Consider the following 25226-nt stretch of genomic DNA (forward strand, 5'->3'; position numbering starts at 1 on the left):
GGGGCGTGGGCAGGGGTAGGGGTGGGGGGGTGTCGGTGGGGGTCGCTGGGGAACAGCGCAGCGAGGGCCGAACCCTCCGCCATTTCGCAGGGAGGCAAAGTCTACAAGCGGTGGTGGCAGAGAGGGGGCAAGAGGCAGGCAGCTGCTTCAAGAAGTTGTTAGTCAATTACAGGCTCGCAATTTATCTTTCTTCTACTGCCTCTACTGCTGGCCGGGTGGGGGGGGAGGGGAGAGGAGGAGGGTCAGTGGGAACAGGTGGATCCGGAGGTGACAGGCTGCTGCTGAAACTGACAAGAGATCTTCTCCCCTCCCTGTCCCTGCTGCTTTTACCAGTAGACTCTGATTGGTAGTATAATTGACTAACAACTCGTTGAAGCAGCTGCCTGCCTCTTGCCCCCTCTCTGCCACTGCCACTCAAATCCTCTGCCCCCCTCCTGTACCATTACCACCTCCCAGATCTGGCACCTCAATCCTCTGCCCCATATCACAGTCCTCTCCTGCCCTTGCTCATAACTCAAACCCCTGTACCCCCCGTACTCAAATTCCCTGCCCTACATCACAATCCAACCCCTTCATCCCAGTCCAGTGCCCCAGGTCAAAACCACCTCCTTCACCCAGACTCCCTCCCTTACCCCAAGCTCCCTTCTGCACCCAACCTCCATTCCAGACTCCATACCTCCTCTATTAATATCATGGAAGAATGCAGCCCTCGACCACTTTCCAAATCTTGAAGTGGCCTCCCATCAAAAATTATTGCCCACCCCGGTCTAAACTGTACATAGAAAACTCAAGAGCTTGTGAGATACAGCAGATGTCTTCACATAAAACAACTTGATTAATGACCACTAGATGGAGCTCAACCAAAGTTATAAAAATGCCTACTTATGTTTAAGGCACTGGACTAGGACTCAGAGCTAGAAACAGAGCCTAGCTATCCTATCACCGGATGTTATGCAGATAAACCATCACAAAGGACACATACACATGGAAGCCAAATTAAGTTTGGATGGGCAGCCTTAATTCCAGCATCTTCTACCTTTCTGGTGCTTGACTTAGCAACCTTACACCCAAAGACTGAATTAAGAACATTAATCTACTACCGAGTTAATACAACCCCCTTTCTTCACATTAGTTACAATCATATCATTAAGCCTTAAATTGGAAATTCACTGCAGTTTAGTATTTAAAATACTGTAGTACGTTTTTTTCTTCAGCACTGATTTTTAAGAAAACAATTAGGCATTACTGTTGTGATAGATGCTTTTGAAAACCACTGTTGATGGCAAATATTTCTGTTTGCTTTCTATACAAGTCACGTAAAAATTATGTATGAAATATAACCCAAAGGAAAAATGTCCAATTATATGTAGGGACTACGCAATTTATTTAAAAAAAAACAACCCCTAATAAAACCACTTTCTGAAGAAAAACCTCGGAGTGCAGATTTAAAAGTTAAAATGACTAAAGAGTAGATTGTAAGAGTGATAAATTAACCCCTAACAATGAATATCTAGAGTAACATTTTGGAATATTAGCAACTGCTTAAATATATAGAGCTAATATTAGCAATTGCACATCAAGTTTCTTGGTTTGTCATATTTATGGCCTACCTCTAAAGGTGGGTATCAATTTGGCAAACCTTCAAAAGAAGCAATATTACAGATAGAACCTTTTAAAGGCAAGCCACAAAAGGGAGAACAAATTACAAGCAGTAAGAACTGCTTCCCATCACACAAATTTGCTGACCAAGCCCTATGCCCTCCACCTAACAAAGACAGACAGAGTTTTTGAGCAAGTTGGATATATAAATAGCAAGTTGTATAGATATTGACTTGTCTGACATCAACGGTTTCTCTTGCAATAAAATAGAAGGATGTATATTTGTTAAGAATTCTATTTTAGAAAGTGTACAAGCTAGGTTTTAAATGAAGAATCTGTAACCTTATATCTGAAAATGTTGACTATTTACTAGTTAATTAGACAGGAAAAACAGTTACGTATGAGTAACTACTAATCATATATTACAATGTTGATTAGAAACACTTCAGAGGAAGCAGGGCACAAATGAATTGAAGTAGCAGCATTAACAATGGTATCAAGATGATGAATCTTTGTTAGATTGGAAAGGCCATCTTCATTTGGCTAACTTTGTTATTGGACCATACTGGGAAACACTGCAGTTAATCTAAAACCTATTACAATATAAAAAAGTATATATCAACACAAACATTTTGCAAGTCTAAAGTACAATTCATAAGCATAGTGTGGTGACTTAAGCTTAATTCTACAATCTACAAGAAGCTTACAAGATTTCTTGGCTGAGAGAAAAAGGGACATCATAGTCTTACTTCCAAAACATATCCTGAGAGCCAGGCTAAGACCCTTTGACAAGCATGAATAACAGCTCCATAGCAAACCAGCTGGCTCTCAGATGACGGTCCAAAGTTACATTTAATTGCCTTCTGCAAATGGGCAGGATGTGTGTGTGTGTGTGTATGTGTGTGTGTGTGATGTAACTCTTAAAAAGAGAAAAAAAACTAAACTTGTATAAAAATGCATAGCTTCACAGATCCATTGCTCTTTAGAACTATGATGTGGGTCAACAGCAATGATACAAGCACAATTAAAACCTGGAAAAAACTGGGGGGGAAGCAAAGAGGTAGAGAAGTCTATTCTTGTGGGGGGAAAGCAGCATCATAAATTGCTCTTCAATTATGACTGTGTCCATAGCAAGCCAAATCTTCCCTCTAACCCAGTGATTCCCAACCTGTGGTCTGCGGATCCCTGGTGGACCACGCCGGTACTGCAAGAGATCTGCGGAAACTTTAAAATAAGAAATTAATATAAATATACAGAGCCTCTCATAGCAAGCATGACCTTCAACCCACGTTGCTTCCCGTGGCTTGGGAAGCAGCACGGGCTGAAGGATGTATTGGCTTCCAGACTGGAGCTTTTCAGCTCCCAGCCATTCTGAGCTGAGCTGCTCCGTGCCACCAGCAGACAGCAAGTCCCTCAGCCTGTGCTGCTTTCTGAGTGGGAGGAGGGATGCATCTCGGGAAGCAGCATGGACTGAGGGACATGCAGGCTGCAGGCACAGCTATATTGTTTGGGGGGGATGTCCCGTAAAAGTGTAAGAGATAGAAAATAGGTCTGCATGCTCTAAGAGGTTAGGAGCCACTGCTCTAACCCAATCATTTTCAATCTTTTTTTTGGGGGGGGGGAAATCACAGTCAGTTTGCACACCTCAGTGATCCCAATAGGAGTGTGAACAGGTAACCTTTTATCCTTAACAGGAGCCAGCCCCCACGCCCATGCAGGAGGGCCAGGAGCAGGCTGCCCACCCATGAGGGAGAAAGGGGGAGCAGGAGCCAGCCACCCCGCACGCAAAGAGGGGCGGGGGCCAGAAGCAGGTGCTATCCGCTCTGCACTTGGGGCTGCCTCTTCCAGCTGCTAGCTTCCCCCCATGCCGGGGGCCTGCAGCCAGCAGCCCTAAGCATGGGGGAGTCGGCAGTGGCAGCCCCAAGCATGGGGAGGGTGGGGAGCAGAAGTAGTTGTAGCTGGTCAAATCTGCAAGTCTTTCCAAATTTGAATGCATTATCTCAGTCTTAAAATCCTTTCAAAATAAAGGAATATAAGATTAAAATATTGAAGAATGCTTTACCTATATTATCATTTGTTACAAATGAACAATTTAAATTTCTCTCACTATTTAAGATTTTTCTTCAAAACAAACTCACAAAAACTTATGAACAGTGCAAGTATTTCCATGATTCCAAAAGTGTGGACACTACTATAGCGCACAGAACAAATAAGTTAAATTGACTAGAAATAAAATTGTTTGCAGTGTTGTAGCTGTGCTAGTTCCAGGACAGCAAAAGGATAAGGAGGGTAAAATAACATGGACAAATCATTGAATTTCATTTTCAAATCAGAGAAATGCAAAACAAAGAATGACCATGAATAGTGAAAATATATTAAAATGTAGACAGTTCCCAGTCAGCTAAGATATTAGCAATATATCTTAAGATCAATGTATTTCAAAGAAATGTTTAGCTCACAATGTTCCTTACAGTAATCCCCAAATACTATTATATGTATTTTGACCTGTTTTACTTTGCTACACTAACACTCAACTGACAGTTCTTTTCTAAGAGAAGCATCCAATTAAAATGAAAACCAATATACAAACTTGTTTTGTTAATCATCATGCTTAACCCATATGAAGAATATTTTGACAGAGGAATTTTAATGTCTTGATTGAAACAACTTTAATGTACATTAATATAGAAAAAATAATTTTCATGTAATATTAAGAATGGTTCTAAATAAATCTGGGAGATTTATTAACATTTTGCAACTGTACTACTTTCTGCATTCCTATTACAGAATATGCTTCTCAAGAGAATTGCTATGAGAATTTCTGGGCCAAGAGATAATTGTATACCTGTGCCCCCTTATGTTTCTAGTTTCTTTGTCCTAGTTCCCTATCTTTCTCTCATTGCCTAAAGAAGCACACAAAACCAACATAATTCACTTGATAACTTGCTTTTGTGCTTCTTCCCATCTTTAACTACTGTATTTAGAGCATGGGTAATGTTCTTTCAATGCAACTTGGCACATCTTGTAGGGCTGTCTTTGATTCTCTTATTTGACTGTGGAGGGGGTGTGTTAGTGTACAGACTCGAGAAAAACAAAGATCAAAGGCAACATGGATTAAATGAAGCACAGCAAAATGGACTCTACAGCAATGAAAAGCACTAAGAACAATCTCAATGCCACAACTAGCACTGAAATGAATAAGGGAACATACTACAATCCACACAGTATATGAATTTTTTTAATAACTTTTCTATAAAAAGGCTTTCATTTTTAATTATTTTTGCGAGAGGGTCTTAAGATGCAAAATGTGAACGTATACCTGAACATCAGCTCTAAGTTTTGGTTTAGGCCCCTCTATTTTTAAAATTACCATTGCATTTTATTGTACAATGTGCAGAATGTGTGAAAAGTGATCCCCAGCTTGAGAGCATTATTCTTTTTTTTTAAAAAGATATAGATCTGTAACATAGAATACAAAACAGGTGGGCTGCAGGTTTTTATAAGCTAGACTGATTCAAGGAGGAAATGAATTTTCTGAAAGGAAGGTAGGAGAGCTAGTGAAAATTAATCGGAGGCTCTTCCAAGCACAAAGAGCAGCATAACAGAAGGCATGAAGTCAGAAGTGGGCAAAAAAGATAAGTTAGCAGTTAACTGAAGGTATATGTATACTGCAATTAAATACCTGTGGCTGGCCTGTATCAGACAACTTGGGCTCACAGGATTTGGGGCAGTAAAACTGCAGTGTAGACTTTAGGGTTGGGGCTGGATCACAAACTCTGGGACATTTCTTCTTCCTCATCAGGTCCCAAAATGTTTACACCACACTTTTATAACCCTGTGATCCCAAGTCTACCAACATGAGCCAGCTGTGGGTGTTTAACTGCAGTGTAGATATAAGCTTCTCTGAATGACAAACCATGTCATTCATGCTTAAATTTGACACTTTATGAATGGGCCTTAACAAAGATGCTAATTATCTTACCCATTACAAAGATAGCTTCCCCAATTATCACCCCTAATATCATTATCTCATAGACACTAACCTCCCCTCCTCGCCCCCCCATTCTAAAATCTGATTTGTCAATTTTGTGTGTGTTCACTTTTTTTTGTATATATTGTATCCCTTTGGTATATATGGTTGTGCCAATTTTCTTCCACAATTTGATCTGAGGAAGTGGGTCTGGCCCTCGAAAGCTCATCCCCTAATAAACCATCTTGTTAGTCTTTAAAGTGCTGCATACTCCTGTCTTTTGTTTTAGTAGAAATGGTCATGTAGGAGATGGGTACAGATGGAGACAGAGACAGTTGTGCAGAGCCTAAAGAATGAGGGATGAAGAGCACAAATTCGAGATAGGAAAAGGCTTCAAGCCAGTTAAGGGATTAAATTTGAATATTTTCAAATGTTGATTTTTATCTCTTAGGAAGGTTATTCAACTTTCATCCACATTCTTCTCTTCACTGTACTGAGATATTAGGAGAAAAAGGAACAAGAATTATGGCTGTGCTATAGGAGGAGACAAATATTATCAGGGAAGTCATTTCAAAAGTGTGGGAAAATTATAGAGCACAAGATGCTCCTTGAAACTATTTATTTTAAATTTAGAATACACAATACATCCTATGGATTATCTTTCTCTCTGGATGCCTAACATCCCCACTTTTGCTGCCCCATCCTTAATAGGTTTCTACTAGTTCTACTGAAGAGAGTTACTTGTTTATAAAGCTGTTCCAAAGCTAAACAAGAAACTCAGAGACGTTACAAGAATCATATAAAATTGTCAAAAACTGGAAAATGAGTAGGCTGATCACACAGATAAATATCATCACATCTAATGCCTGATGCTTTCACTGTTTCACATATATACTATCAAGCTCCTATTAAAAACATCTGAAAAGCTGTTAGTCATTCAAATCTTTTGAAGTAATTAAATTAATTTTTAAAAAGTCAGCCAATGTATTCTCTACTTTTTGCACTCATCATTGATGACATGGATTCCAGCTACCAACAATTTCTCTTTCACATAAAAATGAGGTGGCTCTTGGGAGGTAATGTGCTACCTCAATGCTTTACAGTCAAGGTAGAAGTACAGTTTTTTCCTCAGTTATTAAAAATATTAAGGCAAATTTTGTAATTATTTAGCTTGGATGGCACTTGCTGATGATATTTTGGAGCACATATGAACTGAAATTCTCTTTAGGGGCAGCAGCGGATTATTCTGCTAGGGATGTAAAAAAAAAACCCTATAAAAGTGTCAACATGTAACTACTAAAAAACCTAGTGGTTACATGGTTACACATGCTGCGGGCTCTGCAGCATAACTTTTATACAGCAGAGCCTGCAGTGTGGGCGGACAGCCAGCTCCCCAAGGAGTGGAGCTGGGAAGTCGGCTTTGCTGCGGGCTCTTCAGGATAATATATTGCAGAGCCTGCAGTGAATCCACCCTGGGAGTGGGGCTGGCATCCCCTGCTGGCCCCACTCCTGGGTAGCCGGTGTGTAACCTTAACGGAAATTGATAATCTGATGCTCACTGGTTAACTGTTTTAAACAGTTACACGTTTACATCCCTACTCTATATATTCAATAAGGTAAATTAATCTTTGAAAGCATAAAGGAAACTTGTTTTCCTCTTGTTTCAGGCTTCTTTGAGGAAACCAAGGAGCCATACAGAACCATCAGGAACTTGTAAATCAACATCTATCAGGAAAACTTCAGATCTAGCTATTTTCTTGGGACTATTTTCTTGATTATTTAATGATGCAAATAAAGTGGTAACAACCCTTCCAACCCAAGAACCTAATGGCTCAGCAGCACTGCCTGTTCAGCCCTGTCCCGTTCAACCAGGTTTCTATTTGGTGATCGTGATAAAAATGAAGTATTGCAATTGTCTGATTAAAATTGACAGATTATTTACTTAGTTTAACCTCATCAGCAAGATGGGATCAATTAATGTGATGGATAAGAATGTATGTGTATTTTATTATAGATTCAGATATATAGATATTCTTTACAATTACAGTTAATTTTTGGAAATTTCAGTTATAGTTACAAAACTTCACCTGCTTATAACAAACTTTGGAAAAGGTCATAGAACATTTCTCAGCCTAGAAGTGTACGAAGCCCTGCCTTCCCATTAAAAATGCTGAGTGCAATTTGTACATACAGATGAGGCATTGAGAACACTAGTAAAGAGTTCTGAGGTGTAAAGGTTCTGCATAAAGTGATAAATATGATTATACACTTCAATATTTTGTAATATGCTACAGAGGAAAAGTTTACAAACAAAGAAACAGAGCTCTGAACTGACCTCTCTGTCTGGTGTTAAAGTGCCTTCATCAGGTTGCTCTGTAAGTGACGATGTTCTGCTCCTGCTGCCTGGTGGTGATGGTGAAGATTTGGAGTGGGTCTGCAAGAAGAAAGAGTACAAATCAGTAAGTAGCTTGACCTAGTTTTACACACAATTCTCTAGTGTTGTAATATTTCAAATGCCAACTATTAACTGCAGTGGTCAATAGAACTTTGTTAAAGCACTCCATAAGATTTTCCTAAAAGGAAGAAAAAAAAGTTATCCCAAGCACCTACATGACAGATCTTATCTACGCATGTAAAATCCTGCATAACTGGTTAACAGCTGGGATAGAGCACACTCCCTCCATCCCACCCCCCATGCTGCAGCTGGTCTGGAGTAGCCCATCACCATAACCCAGCTACAGCAGCCCCTACCTGCAATCTCTGCTCCCTTCCCCCTACCCAGGCTCGCCATGGACAAGGGCTGCTCTAAGCCTGTGACACACCTGGGCCTGCTGTGGTCGGAGGCTGCTCCAGATGCTCAGAGCAACCCCTTTCTGCAGTGGGCCACATGAGGATGGAGCAGCCCCCTGCTCCTGCCAGCCGGGAACTGCTTCAGCCCCACTGGTTAACTGGAACTGGTAAACATCACCCATTAAGGAGTTAACTTTTAATCTCCCTAATCTCATCTCTACTCAAAGCTTTTATCAGAAAAGGCCATAAATTACAAGAACAGGCACACATGGTAAGACCAAAGGTCCATCTAGCTCAGAATACTGTCTTGAATGAAAAGTCACTACTTTAGAGGAAATGAAAAAAACAGGCCAATTATCAAGAGATTCCACCTCTAGCCATCCCAGCTCAGCTTCCAGCAGGTAGATGCTTAGGACACCCAGAGCACAGGAAGCATCTTGGGTTAACAGCCATTGATGAACCTACTCACTGTGAATTTGCTTAATTTTTTTTAACCTAATTATAGTTTTGGCCTTTACATCATGCCCTGGTAACAAGTTCCACAGGTTGACTGTGTACTATGTGAAGTAACACTTCCTTCTGTTTGTTTTAAACATGTTGCCTATTAATTTCATTGCATCACCTTGTTTCTAATGTCACGTGAAGGGGTAAATAACACTTTCTTTTTTGCCTTCTTCACACCATTCACATTTTATAGACCTCTATAATACTCTCCTCTGAGTTCTCTCTTTTCCAAGTTGCACAGTCATCCTTTTAAGTTTTCCTCATGTGAAAGCTTTCATACATACCTTTACTCATTTTTTGTTGCCCTTCTCTATTCTTTTTCCAATTCTAATATATCTTTATGAATATTTTGATTAGCCCTGGTCCCAGTACAGATCCTTAAGGGAAATCACTATTTACCTTTCTCCAGCCTGAAAGCTGACCACATATTCTTACCCTTTGTTTCCTGTCTTTTAATCAGTTACTGATCCATTAGACAACTATCGCTCTTATCCCATGACTGCTTACTTTGCTTAATTGTTTTTAGTGAGGAATCTTGTGAAAGGCTTCATGAAAGTCCAAGTACACTATATTCATTTGATCACCTTTGTCCAGGTTTTCTGATTCCCTCAAAGGATTCTAGTAGATTGGTAAGGTATGCTTTCCCTTTTCAAAAAGCTACGTTGACTCTTCCCCAACAAATCACATTCATCTTTGAGTCTGATCATTCTCTTCTTCAATACAGTTTCAGCAAATTTGCCTGGTACTGAAGTTAGGCTTACTGGCCTGTAAATGCCAGGATCACTTCTGAAACCTTTTTTTAAAAATGCCATCATATTAATTATGCTCCAGACATCTAATACAGAAGCTGATTTAAGTGATATGTTACATGGGTTAGGGTTATTAGTTCTGCAATTTCATATTGAGTTCCTTCAGAATCCTTGGGTGAATACCTCTGGCCCTGGTGAGTTAGTACTGAATTTGTTCCAAAACCTCCTCTATTCACACTTCAGTATGCGACAGTTCCTCAGACTATCACCTAAAAAGAGTAACTCGGGTCTGAGTATCTCTCTCACACCCTCTACAGTGAAGACCAATGCAAAGAATTAATTTAGCCTCTCTGCAACCATCAGATCTTTCTTGAGTGTTCCTTTAGCCTCTCCGTCACCACTGATTGTTTGATGGTTTCCTGCTTCTGAATTACTTAAAAATTGCACCTAGTTTTGAGTCTTTAGCTAGCTGCTCTTCAATTTTTTTTTTGGCCTGCTTAATTATGCTTTAACATTTGACTGGCCAGAACTTATATTCCCATTTTCCTCAGTAGGATGAGACTTCCAGTTTTTAAAGGATGCCATTTTGCCTGTAACCACTTCTCTTACTCTGTTAAATCATGGTGGAACATTTTTGGTCCTCTTCCTATTTTTTAAAAATCTGGGGTATATATTTAATTTGAGCCTCTATGGTGGTGTTTTTAAAATATATATATATATATATATATATGTATATATACACACACACACACACACTCTGTAGCATGGGTGGGCATTAATTTTTGACTGGGGGCCACTTCAGAAATTTCTGAAGTAGTCCCAGGTCATCCTGAAAGGGGCCTTCCATACTTCCCTGACCACAGACCCGACTGGTCTGTGGGTGGGAGAGTGCGTGAAGTCTTTGCCCCCCGTTCCTCCCCAGAGAGAACCAACAGCTGTTCTGAACAGCTGGCGGTTGACTCAGTGCCGAGCCCCTTGCAGGGCAGGAGGAGACTTCGCCTGCTCCCGCCACCCCCAGGCCAATCAGAGCTTGGGGGTGAGGGGAATGTGCAAAGTCTCCTTCCTCCTTGCAAGGAACTCGCTCTCTGCCCTCTGGCATGCAGCACTTAGAGTCAACCACCAGGGTTGACTCTAAGCGCCGAGCGCTCCCTGTCCCATGGCCCTGATTGCTCCTCTGCCCCCAGGCCAGCAGGATATCTGCAGGATGGATCAACCCACTTGGCGGGCCAAATTTGGCCCACGGAAGCCCTTTTGCCCACCCCTGCTCTGTAGACATTTCATTCTTGTGACAGTACTTTTTAGTTTCTGTTTAAAAAGTATCGTAATTGTTTAGTAGCCCCCTTAAGTTAAATGCTACTGTGATAAGCTTCTTTTATATGTTCCCTCCCAAAAGCATGTTCAATTGAATTATATAAAGGACAATTATCAAGCAGTTCAGCTATATTCACTTCTTGGACCAGAAGTGAATTAGGATTAAATAAAAAAATTATCCTCCCTCACCATTTATGGATTTGAGACTAGCTCTTCCATGAAGAAGTCATTAATGGTATCTAGAAATTTTCTGTCAGAACCTGTCCTGAGATGACACATATCCAGTCAAAATGGGGATAGCGGAAATCCCCCATTATTATTGGGTTTTCTATTCTTAAAGCCTATCTACTCTTCCACAAAATTACACAATCACTCTCAGCATTGGAAAGGGCAAGACCCGCCTGCCAAATATTTGGATCCCTGCCTGCCTGCCACGACCCCATAAGCAGCTCAAAGTGACCAGCTGCTGGGTGTATGGTTTCCATCTCTGCATGATGTCTGCCCCGTGGAGGGTATTCATGCCCTGCCCCCATCTCCACTACCATCATCACAACCTCCCATTGGCCAGACCTCAGCTGGAAAGGAAGCTGGAAAGGCAATGCTTATGGGCACATGCAGCATGCAGAGATCTGCTGTCCCCCTCCTAAAAGTGATGGGCTGCAGAGTGATACACATGGCCCCCACAAGCAGTTTCTCTGATCAGCTTGTGGGGGAACAGCAGGCAGGGAGCCCAGGGTCCTGCTGGGCTACTGACCAGGAGCAACCTCTGGTAAGCTCCTCCTGGACAGAGCCTGAACCTGGCATCCCAACTCCCTGCCCCAGGTCACAGCCCAGGCCCTCTGCATGCTGGCCACAACTCTCAGACCCTGCACCCCTCCTCGTTCTTCCCCCCCCGGGTCAGATCATAATCCTTTCCTGTCCAAGCTCCCTCCTGTACCCAATTCATTATCCATGTTCCCTCTAGACTTTTCCATGCATGTGCAGATTTTTCCATCCATGTGAGGAATAAATGTTTATGTGCACCAAGGCACATAAGAATGTTCACCACTAGTAGAAACAAAAAACCTAGCTGTGCGCACTCTACTAATTAGCTGGGTAGCATCTGAATCTCTCAACAGCCGCACAAATGCACAGCTTACAGGGAACACTGCTTATTACTCAAGCATAAAATTTCTATCCATAGAAATTTTGTCATAAAGCTGGAGTCATTTAAGATTTTTATCAGATATGACTATGTATTCTTCCACATGTAATGCCATTTCCCCACCAATAACATCTATTTTGCTATTCCTAAATACAGGCTGTATCTCTGAAAACTGGCACTCTTTGGTCACGACCAAAACTCCTGGGAGCCTAATGGCAGAAGGCCCCAGAAACAGTAATAGGTTCTTAATCACTGTACATAAGTAAGTGGCACCAATCTATCTATCAATCTTGGGCCAGAACAGTTTGTCCTCTACCTTCTAGTGACTAGTAAAATCACCTTATCTGCAAGGTGAGAAGATGTTTGCACAGTGGGAGATTAAATGGAGTGGACACAGACTGGAGAAACACTACATAATGCAATAGGTAAAGATAATAAACCAAAAAAAGGAATGAAGACACCATGAGAGGATATAAGTATAAGAAAACAGTGAAAGTGAGTGAACCCACGAAGGGAAAGAAAGTCTAATTAACAGGGTTTGACAAACCCCGGAGACAGCCACTCGCCAGCCCCGCACTGCGCATGTGTTAGACCGGCACTGCGCATGCGCAAAGCACCGGTGAATGGGGTGCTCGGAGCGACCAGCTGAAATCTACTCGCCCTGGGCGAGTAGATTCAGTGGTTTGTCGAGCCCTGCTAATTAAAACAACAGATGTTGTAAGTTTCTTTTTTTAAACTCTCATGAATAGGAAACTGATTGACATGTAATAAGAGCATAAGAACATAAGAATGGCCATACTGTGTCAGACCAAAGGTCCATCTAGCCCAGTAACCTGCCGACAGTGGACAGTGCCAGGTGTCCCAGAGGGGATGGACCGAAGACAATGATCAAGCAATTTGTCTCCTGTCATCCATTTCCAGCCTTTGACAAACAGAGGCCAGGAGCACCATTCCTAACCCCTGGCTAATAGCCTTTTATGGATCTAACCTCCATGAATTTATCTAACTCTTTTTAAAACTCAGTTATAGTCCTAGCCTTCATAGCCTCCTCTGTCAAGGAGTTCCACAGGGTGACTGTGCGCTGTGTGAAGAAGAACTTTCTTTTATTAGTTTTAAACCTGCTACCCATTAATTTCATTTGATGTCTTCTAGTTCTTATATTATGGGAACAAATACATAACTTTTCCTTATTCACCCTCTCCACACCACTCATGATTTTATATACCTCTATCATATCCTCCCTAAGTCTCCTCTTTTCTAAACTGAAAAGTCCCAGTCTCTTTAGCCTCTCCTCATATGGGACCTGTTCCAAACCCCTAATCATTTTAGTTGCCCTTCTCTGAACCTTTTCTAATGCCAAAATATCTTTTTTGAGGTGAGGCGACCACATCTGTATGCAGTATTCAAGATGTGGGCGTGCTATAGTTTTATATAGGGACAGTAAGATATTCTCCATCTTATTTTCTATCCCTTTTTTAATAATTCCTAGCATCCTATTACTTTTTTTGACTGCCAATGCACACTGCGTGGACGTTTTCAGAGAATAATCCACGATAACTCCAAGATTTTTCCTGATTAGTTGTAACTAAATTAGCCTCCATCATATTGTATGTATAGTTGGGATTATTTTTTCCAGTGTGCATTACTTTACACTTATCCACATTAAATTTCATTTGCCATTTTGCTGCCAATCACTCAGTTTGGTGAGATCTTTCTGAAGTTCTTCACAGTCTGCTTTGGTCTTGACTATCTTAAACAGTTTAGTATCGTCTGCAAACTTTGCCACCTCACTGCTTACCCTTTTCTCCAGATCGTTTATGAATAATTTGAATAGGATTGGTCCTCAGACCGACCCTTGGGGAACACCACTAGTTACCCCTCTCCATTCTGAAAATTTACCATTTATTCTTTTAACCAGTTCTCAATCCATGAAAAGATCTTCTCTCTTATCTCAAGAGAGCCTAATTTACACAAGAGCCTTTGGTGAGGGACCTTGTCAAAGGCTTTCTGGAAATCTAAGTATACTATATCTACTGGATCCCCCTTGTCCACATGTTTGTTAGAACTCTAATAGATTAGTAAAACATGATTTCCCTTTACAGAAACCATGTTGACTTTTGCCCAACAAATTATGTTCTTCTACGTGTCTGACAATTTTATTCTTTACTATTGTTTCAACTAATTTTCCGGTACTGACGTTAGACTTACCAGTCTGTAATTGCCATGGTCGCCTCTAGAGACCTTTTTAAATATTGGCATTAATCCAATAAACTACTTGCAGTTATTTTATTCCTTTAAGTTAAAAGAGGGGGGAAGAAAAGATATTTTTCACCCAGACTAGGAGAGCTTGTCTAAGTTATTTCAGGGGCGATACTATACCTTTTCATATAAGTCATTTGCTTTCATTGCCCAAACTGTACGATACGTAAAAAGTTAGCAGATTAGTCGACTCCACTCTTGTCCAGTCAAATTTCACTCTCATTTTCACACAGTAGTGCAATTTTGGAGTTGTTGGTACTTCAGGAGAATGTTTAAAACTAAACATACCTGTTTTCATTGTGGAATTGGAGAGGTTTAAATCATTTCATAAGATTTCTGACAGATCATATAACTAACAGTATGGTGGAATAAATAAAAGAGTTATTTAACATAAACTGTTTGATTCAGTTTCACAAAGTTTTCCAAATGATATTTCAGGAGTCAAATAAAGCTATACTATACACTATGCTAGTGAAAACACCACTACCACAGTCAGGCACAAATTTAACCATGACATTGATTCATACTAAATCCTTTTTCCTCAACACACACTGACTGTCACAAACTAAACAGGATACAATTTTTAGTATGATTAGGAATGTAAAATAGTGGTTAAGTGGTTAAATAAAATGTTTAACTGGTTAAACCATTATCCTGTGGGCTGGGCTGTGGGGATGCTGCTCCAGCCAGGCTGGGCCCGCCACACCATGGGCTGCTTCAGCCAAACCAGGCAAAACCCATCAAACCATAGGCTGATGCCTGCTCTGTCTGGACCAGAGCAGCCCCGAGTCACAACATAGTATGGTGGACCCAGTTGGGCTGGAGCAGTCCCTGTTATCCATGTTTTATAATCTGCAACAGAAATACAATAAATGTCCACAGATTCCAAGCAGTCTATATATAGAAATTAAAGTAGTCTATGAATATTTTAAAATGTTAGTAATATTAACAGAAACTTAAATAATCAAGAAGTACAAGTTCCTAAGATTAAGTAACCAAATCTGAAGTACAGGTGCTTTTGTGTGTTCTTAATTTCTTTAAAGTTAAAAGCACCATGGGAGAAGACAGATTTCCAGCGGGGAAAAAATACACGAAGACAGAAAAATAACTAGACCCACAAAACTGAAGTTCAAGATTTGGTAAAGCGTGATGAGACTGATTTTTAAATAGTTAATGATTCCTTCATTTATCAAATACTGTTCAACATTAAGGGTGTGTCTAGACTACAGAGTTTTGTTGACAAAACTATACCTGCGTCTACACTACCGCTGAGTTCTGTCGACATAATGTCGACAGAACTCAGCAGTTTTGTCGATGCTGGTAAACCTCATTTTACGAGGCATAACGCCTTTTGTCGACAGAGTTCTGTCGACAGAAGGTGTTATTGCATCTAGGGTTGTGTCTAGACTACATGGTTTTGTCGACAAAGCAGCTTGCTTTGTCGACAGAACTGAATGTAGTCTAGACGCTCTTTGTCGACAAAAGCTTTGTCGACAAAACTTCTGTAGACAAAAGCCTGTAGTCTAGACGTACCCTTAGATGCAGTCATACAAAAATAATTTTCTCTACAATGCAGATGCCATTAACAGCTTATGTTGAAGTTTAATCACCTCTAAAGACAGCTATTAGCAGACTATACTATATAGCAGTAGTCACAAACTCAATTTACCTTAGGACCAGTATCAGTCCTCATATTCTCCTTGCAGGCGAGTGGTTACCCACTTCTGGCAGGGCTCCAAGGGTCGGGAGGAGTGTCTCCACTCCCTCCTTTTCCCCCCTCTCCCCTTCCCCCGTGCATCTCCCAGCCCCACCTGCTGCCCCAGATGATTTAAAACCTGCTGATGCCCCCTGCCATTACCGACAGTGACATGGGGCTAGAGTGTCTTCCTGCTACTAGCTCCATGCTGTCCCAGTGGCCCAGGGGAGGTTTGTACAGAGCTGTCCCATCCATAGGTGTAAGATGTGAAACTATTAACTCATTTTGATAAACTGACTAGATATCAGTGATGTCAACTCTCCTGATTTTATCTCAAGCCTGCTGATGATTGGGGCTTTTTTTTCCCCACCCTGGAAAGCACATTATGAAAATGAAGCTATATCTGGGAACTTCACTAACTGATGCCTCATGCACCGCTATCAACTATGATCGCTCTGATTTAGTAGATTATGCTTGTTTATTAATACATGGTATTAAAAAACAATCCCAGCTTTCTTTCTTTTTCTTTTCTTTTTGTTTAAGAAAGACTTTTAAGTCTTATGGTTTGTGGAGAAAAGCTACAAAATTTGTCCCAAGTTCAGCCAAAGACCTCAAACACCAGATGCCAAATACAAAGATCCCCAAGTGTATTTTTATCTGTGATTTCAAGAATTAATTCTCTTTTTGGTTGTCTGCAGGGGCCTATTCATGAATTTTGAACTCTTGAATTTAGCAAAACAGTACATGCAAGGTGATTGGGCTCCTGGGCACAAGGGGAGACACTGACAGAAACTAGGATCCTACAAAAGACATAAAAATGAGTCTTCACTCTGACATCTCTGCTCCATGTCCTTCTGCTAACATCTGTACCCTCACACTAGGAATCCCAGCTGCCTCCCTACTGCTAATATCCACATCCTTGCACTGGGATCCCCATCCCCATCCCCACCCAGGGTAACCATAAGCAAAATCCACCAGCCCCACCCTGATGGCTGCAGAAGTGAGTCAGCGTGGCCAGTACAATTTGCATCACAGTGAAGGCCAGGACTATGTGTGTGCGGGGGGCCCGAATGCTGGTGGGAGCCATGTGCAAGGGTGAGCTCCTGTGTGATGCCCACCTCTCCCCACCCAGCAGCCACACAGGTCTGATTAAATAACTTTTTTCAAAGTATTTCACAGGCTAGATTAAGAAAGAACCCAGGCTGCAAATGGCCTCTAGGCTGAGAGTTTGAGACCCATGCTATATAGGATAGCGTGACAAGGAAAACCAATTAAAATGCTGAAATGTAAGCTTTGATGTAAACTAAAATATATTAAATTATTTAAATGCTAAAAATTCAATAGCTTCATCACCCACATTATTCTAGCTAACCTGACAACATACAAGATCTCTTTAGAATGCAGGACAAGAAGGCAGGACAAGAAGTCTACTTCTGAAAACTGAGTTAACATGAAAATCATTGCTGAGCATTCTCTAAAAGACTTGAAGAGCATCACACAATTCAGCATGACTGGCATGCCCTATTTAAGGCTATAACAATGTAGATGTTGTATGTTGGGAACGATGGAGAATGATGGGGGGGATTTTTCACTGTGTCCAAGTAAAGATTTGGTGTTTCACTTTCAATAGCACTAAATTCATTGGGGTTTATTTTTAAAGCACACTGCACATCTTTTCTGTGAAATAACTGATGTGCCTGGGGGTAATTTGCTCACTTTGCAAGAGGAAAACAGAGATTATCTAGAGTTGTTAATATGCTATACAACCCCATATAATCTCTCAGGACTTCCATGGGAGTCCTGCCTGAATAAGAACTACTAGTCTCTGTTTCTGACAGCCACTTTTCACTTTATATGATTTCTCTTTTAATCTAACATACAAGATCGTACCAAGAAGTAGAGATCTAGGTATTGTGTATCCTACATTAAAGCCGAGACAGAGAGAGCAAAGAAAAGTCCCAGAAAGAGTTCCGTCTCCTTGTAGCGCTGCAGAAAGTTGTAACACGTATATTTGAATAACTGTGAGCTTCCAGCCAGGGAATGGAACTACTGATGAAGCTGCGAGGGGAAGAGGAGTAAAAGGAGTAAGCAGTGAGCACGCAGCTCTGGCAGACTCACAGCACGAAGCCGGGGCTGCTCGAGGCCACAGAGAGAAGCTCTGACTGAGGACCCCGCCGTTCTGCCGGAGGCAGGTGACGAGTGACAGCCCCGGACAGCAGTAGCATTATCACAGCGCAGCGAGTGGGGGCCGAGCCCTAAGGCTCTGTCCCATGGTTGCCCCCGAGAGCAGCTATAGATGCGCAGGGGCCCGCGCGAGGTACCTGCGGGTGCGGGGGCGCTCGCCCCCCGGGGCTCCGCGGCTGCGTTTGCTCCTCCACGATTTTCTGCTTCAGTTTCTTGAACATGGCGACGGCAGCCCCCGAGGGTCCCGGGGAGGAGGGGGGAGCCGAGGGGGACACGGGGAGTCGCCCCCACTGCCGATCCCCCCCCTGTGGCTCCGGGGCGGGGCGTCCCTTTCCCTCTCCACTCTCCCGGCGGCCCGGGGCTCACGGGGGGTTGGGAGCCGGGAAACGCTCCCGGAATCAGCCAGCGCCGCAGCGGTTTCCGGGATCCCCCACCCCGGCAGGTGAACAAAGAGCCACTGCGCCTGCGCGGCCAACGTGGAACTGAGACGAGAGGACGCTATGGCGAGTAGCGAGGCTCAAACCGCCGCCAGCCCTGCGAGTGCGATTCCCAGAAGAGACTGGCGGCTGGGCCGGGCCGTGCCCGGCAATGGGCGAAAGGCAGAGGGAGCCGCTGAGCAGCTCAGTCCCCTCTGCCTGGAGCAACGCCCTGCACGTGCCTTTTTAGAGAACGGGTTTACCTGATCCCCTAGGAGACTCTTCACCACGTGAGACTTAATCCGCCTTTTCCGTCTCCAGCTTCTAGGACAATGGGCAGCTCGCCCCGCGGACGCCTCCACCCGCCGCCGCACCACTCACCTTCTCGACAGGCGACCACCACTCCGCCCAGTAGGTTCCTGTTTGTACCGCAAGAACATAGGGGTCCGTCAGTTTTTTGTTGAAAATGAGAAATAGGCAAAGGAAACTGATGCTCTAGAAATAGTTATAAGAGGGGAATCGGGTCCGCGGCACTTGAACATTCCTCTGTTGCCAGTTCAGAGTGTGGCTCATCTTTAGCGCACAAATTTTGGCCACACGTGTGTAGAGTGAGAGAAGGACATTCCCCCAGTTACTCTCTTTCCAGTATATGATGCCTAAATGTCTCGTGCTCTGTGCCTAATTGATACAAGAAACATTTTGTTTCCTGTCAGTCAGCAATAATCAGGTGATGATTCCTAGGGATGATAATTGGTTAACCAGTAAGCATACGTACTGGTGTGCTTAACTGTTAACCTGTCCTTGCAGGTGAACTCAAGCGATGGCCAACCATACTGGGCCATAACAGCCCCAGGTTCAGATGAGCCAGAGAGCTGGGTGGTGGGGCCTCAAATCAAAATAGTTAACCACTGAAATTTATGCACATGATTAAAGCTAAAACTGTGAGGTGTCCCATGTACATTAGTGCAACTACTTATGTGAGTAAAATTTCTGCTCAAATGCATAATGGGATGAGGGCCTTATTCCTTAAGCACTACTCAGGACAAATGTCCATGAAATATTTTGTATCTACTAAAGTTACAAGTGACATCTATAATTAAAATAAAATAACTTAGCAAAACTCCCACCCCTTTTCTTTACAGTTTATTTTACCTATTTGATAGCATTTTGTGTTCGGTTAGTTCCACTGTTTCCCCACATAGTCTATCAATTTCTCTCTCATTGACTCCTATAAACACTTTTAGGAGACAGAAAAAAAGACTTCTTATTTTTAAAAAAGAAATTCCAGGATGTGTGCTGTATGAGAAACTGGACTTTTCAAAATCAGTCAATTTAAACATATTGGCTGTGTCTAGACTGGCAAGTTTTTCCGGAAAATCAGCAGCTTTTGCGGAAAAACTTGCCAGCTGTCTACACTGGCCACTTGAATTTCTGGAAAAGCACTGACAATCTCATGTAAAATAATCAGTGCTTTTCCGGAAAAACTATGCTGCTCCCGTTCGGGCAAAAGTCTTTTTCCGAAAGACTTTTGAGCAAAAGGGCCAGTGTAGCCAGCATAGTGCTGTTTTCCGCAAAAAAGCCCCGATCGTGAAAAAGGCGATCAGGGCTTTTTTGCGGAAAACCGCGTCTAGATTGGCCACGGACGCTTTTCTGCAAAAAGTGCTTTTGCGGAAAAGCATCCTGCCAATCTAGACGCGCTTTTCCGAAAATGCTTTTAACGGAAAACTTTTCCATTAAATCATTTTCGGAAATTCATGCCAGTCTAGACGTAGCCATTCAAGTTGGCATTATCACTTTAAATCAAGAAACAGGTACATTTATTGTTAGAAGTATAGAAGACTGGCCATGCTAGGTCAGGTCATCTAGCCCAATAGTCTGTTTTCAGCAACAGCCAATGCCAGGTGCTTCAGAGGGAATGAATGGAACAGGTAATCAATCATCAAGTGATCCGTCCCCTGTCACCCATTCCCAGTTTCTGGCAAACAGAGGCTAGACACACCTTCCTTAACTGTCTCATCCTTCAGGAGCAAGCCTGGGGCTAGACATGGGCACAGCGGGGAGGCAGGACCCTGGGGGCTCTGGCAGGAGGGGGGATTGTTCCTGGCCCAGCCTGGTTGTTCTGCCAGCTCCTCCTTGGGGGGTGCCCTGTGCGGCCTGCTGGCCCCGAGCTCCCCTGCAGGAGGATCAGGGGGTGGTGGTGGCTCCTGTCTGGGCTCCCCGGGGGCCCCATGGGAAGCAGCTACAGCTCTCTGCTCCGCCACCTGCTGCCAGGCTCCAGATCCCACATCCTCCTGCTCTGGTTACCGGGCCCTACCAGTGGGCAGCTGTGCCTTGGTGGGGGACGGCCACAGAGGGCACTGAGTAAGCTCTGTTGCTCCTCCATGCCCATACTTCCCATCCTGCTGCTTCCAGCCCCACTTCTGCTTCCGGCTCTCGGGCCCTGCCGTTCTGTGACCCAGTGGGAAACCACCACTGCCACCTGTCCTGGGACAGCGGCGTGGCCTAAGACAGGTGGTGGCGGTTCCCTGCTGGGTTATGGAGCCATGGGGCCCAGTAGCCAAAAGCAGAAGCAGAGCTGGAGGCAGCTGGATGGGAAGAGGTAGGGATGGAGGAGCCAGCAGAGCTCACTGAGCACCCAGTGGCCGCTGCCTGCCCCAGCCAGTGGCCTGAAGGCCCTGCGCCCATCCTGGTCACATTGCCTGAGGGCCCTGCATTCAACCTGTGGCCCCTGCAGCTGCCCCAGAATCCCCATGACAGGATGAGTATAGCGGCCAAATGGAGGAGGGTGGCAAGCATAGCAAGTAGGTGGCACAGTCCCTTAGTATCTTTTATTGGACCAACTTCTGAAATTGAGAGAGACAAGCTTTTGAGCTACACAGATCTCTTCTTTAGGTCTGGGAAACAAATATCACAGCCACGTTAATCAGCCACTTCACCTTGAATGGTCCCTTGAAACGTGTGAAATATTTACCTTTTCTAGCTTATTTAACTGTGACATGCTGATTATTTTTCCAATACCTTTAAAGTTTGTCTCTTATTGGACCAATTTATGTTGGTGAGAAGGACATTACGTAACACACTTAGTCTAATATTCGTGGACATGATTATAAGGATGTGTGTTTGTAGGATTGGGACCTAGATGTGCAGATTGATAATTACATTTTAAACGGATATCTGTATATTTTTATTTATTTTTATTTGCTTATAAGATCTGAGTTCCAGATTTAATAATTATCCTACTACTCCTGACACTGCTATCCCTGCCAGCTTGGGGGCCTCACTCTGAAAAAGATCCACAGCCCTGGGCAGGTGGAGCTAACGGCCAGGAGCCAGGTAGTGCTAACAAAATGCACTGGCCTACAGAGTCCTCCCAAAGTGTGGGGCCCAGACCAGTTGACCCTATTCACCATATGCCAGAGATGGTGCTGACTGCTGATAAACTCACAACCAAGCATTCTTTTCATTTGTACAAGGTTGAGAGGTAATCAATTTTTACAAAGAAAATGGAAACAAATTTGGAATTAAGTCTAAATAAATACTGTTACTGGTTTGGAATCTTAGGGTAAATTTTTCAATTGCCTAATTGATTTAGGGCAGCAGTTCCCATCTGCCGGTCCGCAGATTGGTGGTGGGTCGTGAACTGCTGCTTGCCAGGCTGCGCTCCAGGCTACTAATAAGCCCCGCCCACTAGAAAAGGGTGCACCTGCGCACAAAAAATTCTCGGCCTGCCCACTTCCCCACGCAGCAGCATGGTGAGTGGCACGATAGGCAGATGCCTTGGAGGTCTGTGTGGGGTCTGAGTGTACGTGCGAGCCTGAGAAGGGATGTGAGGGACTAGTTGACTAGTTGCTTCCCCACTCTTGGTGCCTCTATCAGAGAGAGGCAGCAAATGGGGGGGAAGAGAGGAGGGAGTATTTTGAAGTGGCAGCGCTGCTTGACGCTTAGGGCCAGACCCCGGGCTCCACACGGCACTGCCTCTTTGAAATGCCACAGGAAACCCAGTGTCAGGCTCCCTGCAGCATTTCAAAGAGGCAGTGCCACATGGAGCCCGGGATCAGTGGGGAAGTCCCCAGCTCGCCAAGGGCTCCATGAGGCGCTTTCGCCTTTGAAATGTAGCAACAGCCTTAGAGCTGTTGCTACACTTCAAAGGCAGAAGGCGCCCTATTGACTAATCAAATAGTCGATGCAAAATACAATTAGTTAATTAGTCGATATTTAACATCCATAGGCCTGAGTAGCCTGGGGGGTGTCTTATGTCTCCCAAGAGTATGCCCAGCCTTGCCCAACCATGGCGCAGACTGCTCCACGAGATCCAGAGCAGCAACAATATCCAGCCATAGAGCACATGCATGAACTGGAAGTCCGCCAGTCTTTGTTTCTATGGGGCCCTTTTAGGCCAATAAGCTGAGGCATTTCGATACCCACAGCTGCTGCTTGCACAGGGAGCTGCGAGCAAGGGAGAGCAGCAGTGGTGGCTTTGTCTCTGTTTGCCCCAGGGAGTGGCAGGCAGATGGGCGAGAGTACGAGCCCCAACAGCGTGATCCTGGTGAGCTTGAGCAGCCATGGCAACAAGCTGCTCTTCTGCTTCCCCTTCCAGCAGGGCCTGGAGTTACCAGCTGCCCAAACTGGACAGGGCAGGGCCACTGGCCAGGCGCACAAGACGGGGGTGGGGCTTCATTCGCTAGGCCTGGTTGCACACCGGGTGGGCCTGCCGCTGTGGGATGGGGTCTGCAGGCATGAGGGTTCTGTGCCAATCGCTGTGGAAGAGCGAGGTGGGGGTTGGGCTCATGGGACAGCACTCAGGGGCTAAAGGTGAGGGTGTGGGCAGCTTGGGGGCCAGTGTTCAGGCACTGGGGGAGCGGTTCCTGAGATGAAAGGAATGAGGTCTGAGGGAGGCAAAGGATGATAGCCCTCATAAAGTGGGCAAACTTAGAGAAGCAGTGGTGGGTTTGTGTGCTTACAGATGCAATGCAAAATAACACACGACCGCTTAAAATAAATAACCATGATGAAGATGCAAATAAATTCATTACCATAATGTATATGCAAATGTTTTTGTGCCGGTCTGCCAAACATTCTTGAATGAGTTTGCTGGTGTGTGGTATAAAAAGGTTGAGAACCACTGATTTAGGGGACCATATTACATTTTCAAAAGTCACTGCGGCCCATATGCTAGAAGGAATTTAGATTTAAATCAATAGGAGTTAGGCACCTAAATCACAGATGCATTTCTCAAAATATTACCCTTGAACTTCAGGATACTGGTTAATTCCCAAGGAACAAGTTAATTTCCATATTTGTGGATATAAGGTAGCAGGAAGGCTTCCTAAAGCCAGGATGAAAAGTGATATTTCAATGGAATGCATTCTGACTTGACTTATCTTCCTGTTTCTAGAATAATCTCCCTTCCCTGGCTTTTGTTCCCACTGCAGCCCATCTTCACCCCATGGGTTACTTACTTTTGCCTTGGAAGTCTGTATCTTGTGTTCAGAATTCAGGATGGAGCCAGCAGCAGGGTGAGATGAGCAGGGAGGCAGCCACATACAAGTTAGGAAAGGACGCACTGGGAAGATCAAAGAGGTCTCTTTTTTTTGCTTAGGAGAGAGAGATGAGACCTCTGAACACTTTTAACACATTAAGGATGTGACCTGTACTTACAAATTTAAGAAATTCACAGTAAAAGATATTAGTTGACCTTTAAACTGTGCCGTTGAGTGTGGATATTGCAGCCTACATAGTTTAGGTGTAAATTATACTGTAGTTTATATTAAGTGTAGCCTATATACAGTATAGTTTATGTTGCAACTTATATTTTAACGTGGTTAGTCTGGAACAGGCCAGCGTGGGGCTCTGTAGTTTGTTTGCATGTGCTTGTGTGTGTTGGAGCTACAGGCTCTGGAGTAAAACAGTGCTTCCGATCTCCCCATGTATAGGTAATGCTCTTCATTTTTATTCAATGCCATGGGGCCAACTCCTTTAGACTGGCATTTCTTGTACTGCTATGTAGAAATCTGTCACACGGACAACAAAAGCTAACTGAGTCTTTAAAGCAGCATGATGAATATTCCTAACGCTAATGGTAGAATCATGAGTTACTTGCTCTCTCACCTATATAAGACGTCCGAAATACCTAGAGGATTTGGGGGATTTTTAAGGGAGAGAATGCATTTAGTAGGTTTTGAAGGTTAAAGAACAGTGAGCAAGAAGGAGAAACTAAGAGCAAATGAGGATTAAGAAGTTATTTCCTGTATTGAGAAACTTGTTGCAAAAGTCAGCATTGTGATTGATTTAAACTGTTTGAATCAGTGTTGTACTAGTGTTCCAGTATTGTGATACAGTGGTTATTAAAATATACTCTATAGTACTTTTCACAAGAGTAGGTATATTATCTGGCCATATTCCAGTTTGGATAATTATTTCCTACCCTTTCTATCAGATAGGGTAGCCATCATTTCTGTCATTAGTTGGAATGTTCTTATACACAGCTGAAGAGCTGCCATGTTCCATGACAGAGAAGTTATGTTTGAGTAAAGTTGTAATTCTTGTGCACTCCCTTGGATGAAAGATGCTACATAAATGCTAACAATGTTATAATTACTGTTCT

General features: G+C 43.3%; 2 protein-coding genes across 6 annotated transcripts in view; one reads left to right on the forward strand and one right to left on the reverse strand.

Annotated features, from left to right (window-relative positions):
- GOLGA4 (golgin A4) overlaps positions 1 to 19300 on the reverse strand; it is a 103828-nt gene extending 84528 nt beyond the window's left edge. For 4 of the 5 annotated variants that reach the window (XM_075921787.1, XM_075921786.1, XM_025185123.2 and 1 more), the window contains exons 1-2: positions 18344 to 18653; positions 7905 to 8003 (exon numbers count right to left, since the gene is read on the reverse strand). In XM_075921787.1, the coding sequence (XP_075777902.1) occupies positions 7905 to 8003; positions 18344 to 18427 (183 nt within the window). In that variant the 5' untranslated portion in view covers positions 18428 to 18653. Of the gene's footprint in view, positions 1 to 7904; positions 8004 to 18343; positions 18654 to 19003 lie in introns of those variants that run through there. The other variant, XM_075921788.1, reaches the window with a different exon arrangement.
- LRRFIP2 (LRR binding FLII interacting protein 2) overlaps positions 18884 to 25226 on the forward strand; it is a 123291-nt gene continuing 116948 nt past the window's right edge. Inside the window, exon 1 of the mRNA XM_014574054.3 lies at positions 18884 to 19033. The gene's annotated coding sequence lies outside the window, so the exon portion shown is untranslated. The remainder of the gene's footprint in view (positions 19034 to 25226) is intronic.

The sequence above is a fragment of the Pelodiscus sinensis genome, chromosome 2 (genome assembly GCF_049634645.1).
Source record: "Pelodiscus sinensis isolate JC-2024 chromosome 2, ASM4963464v1, whole genome shotgun sequence".
In the NCBI taxonomy this organism is placed as follows: Eukaryota; Metazoa; Chordata; order Testudines; family Trionychidae; genus Pelodiscus; species Pelodiscus sinensis.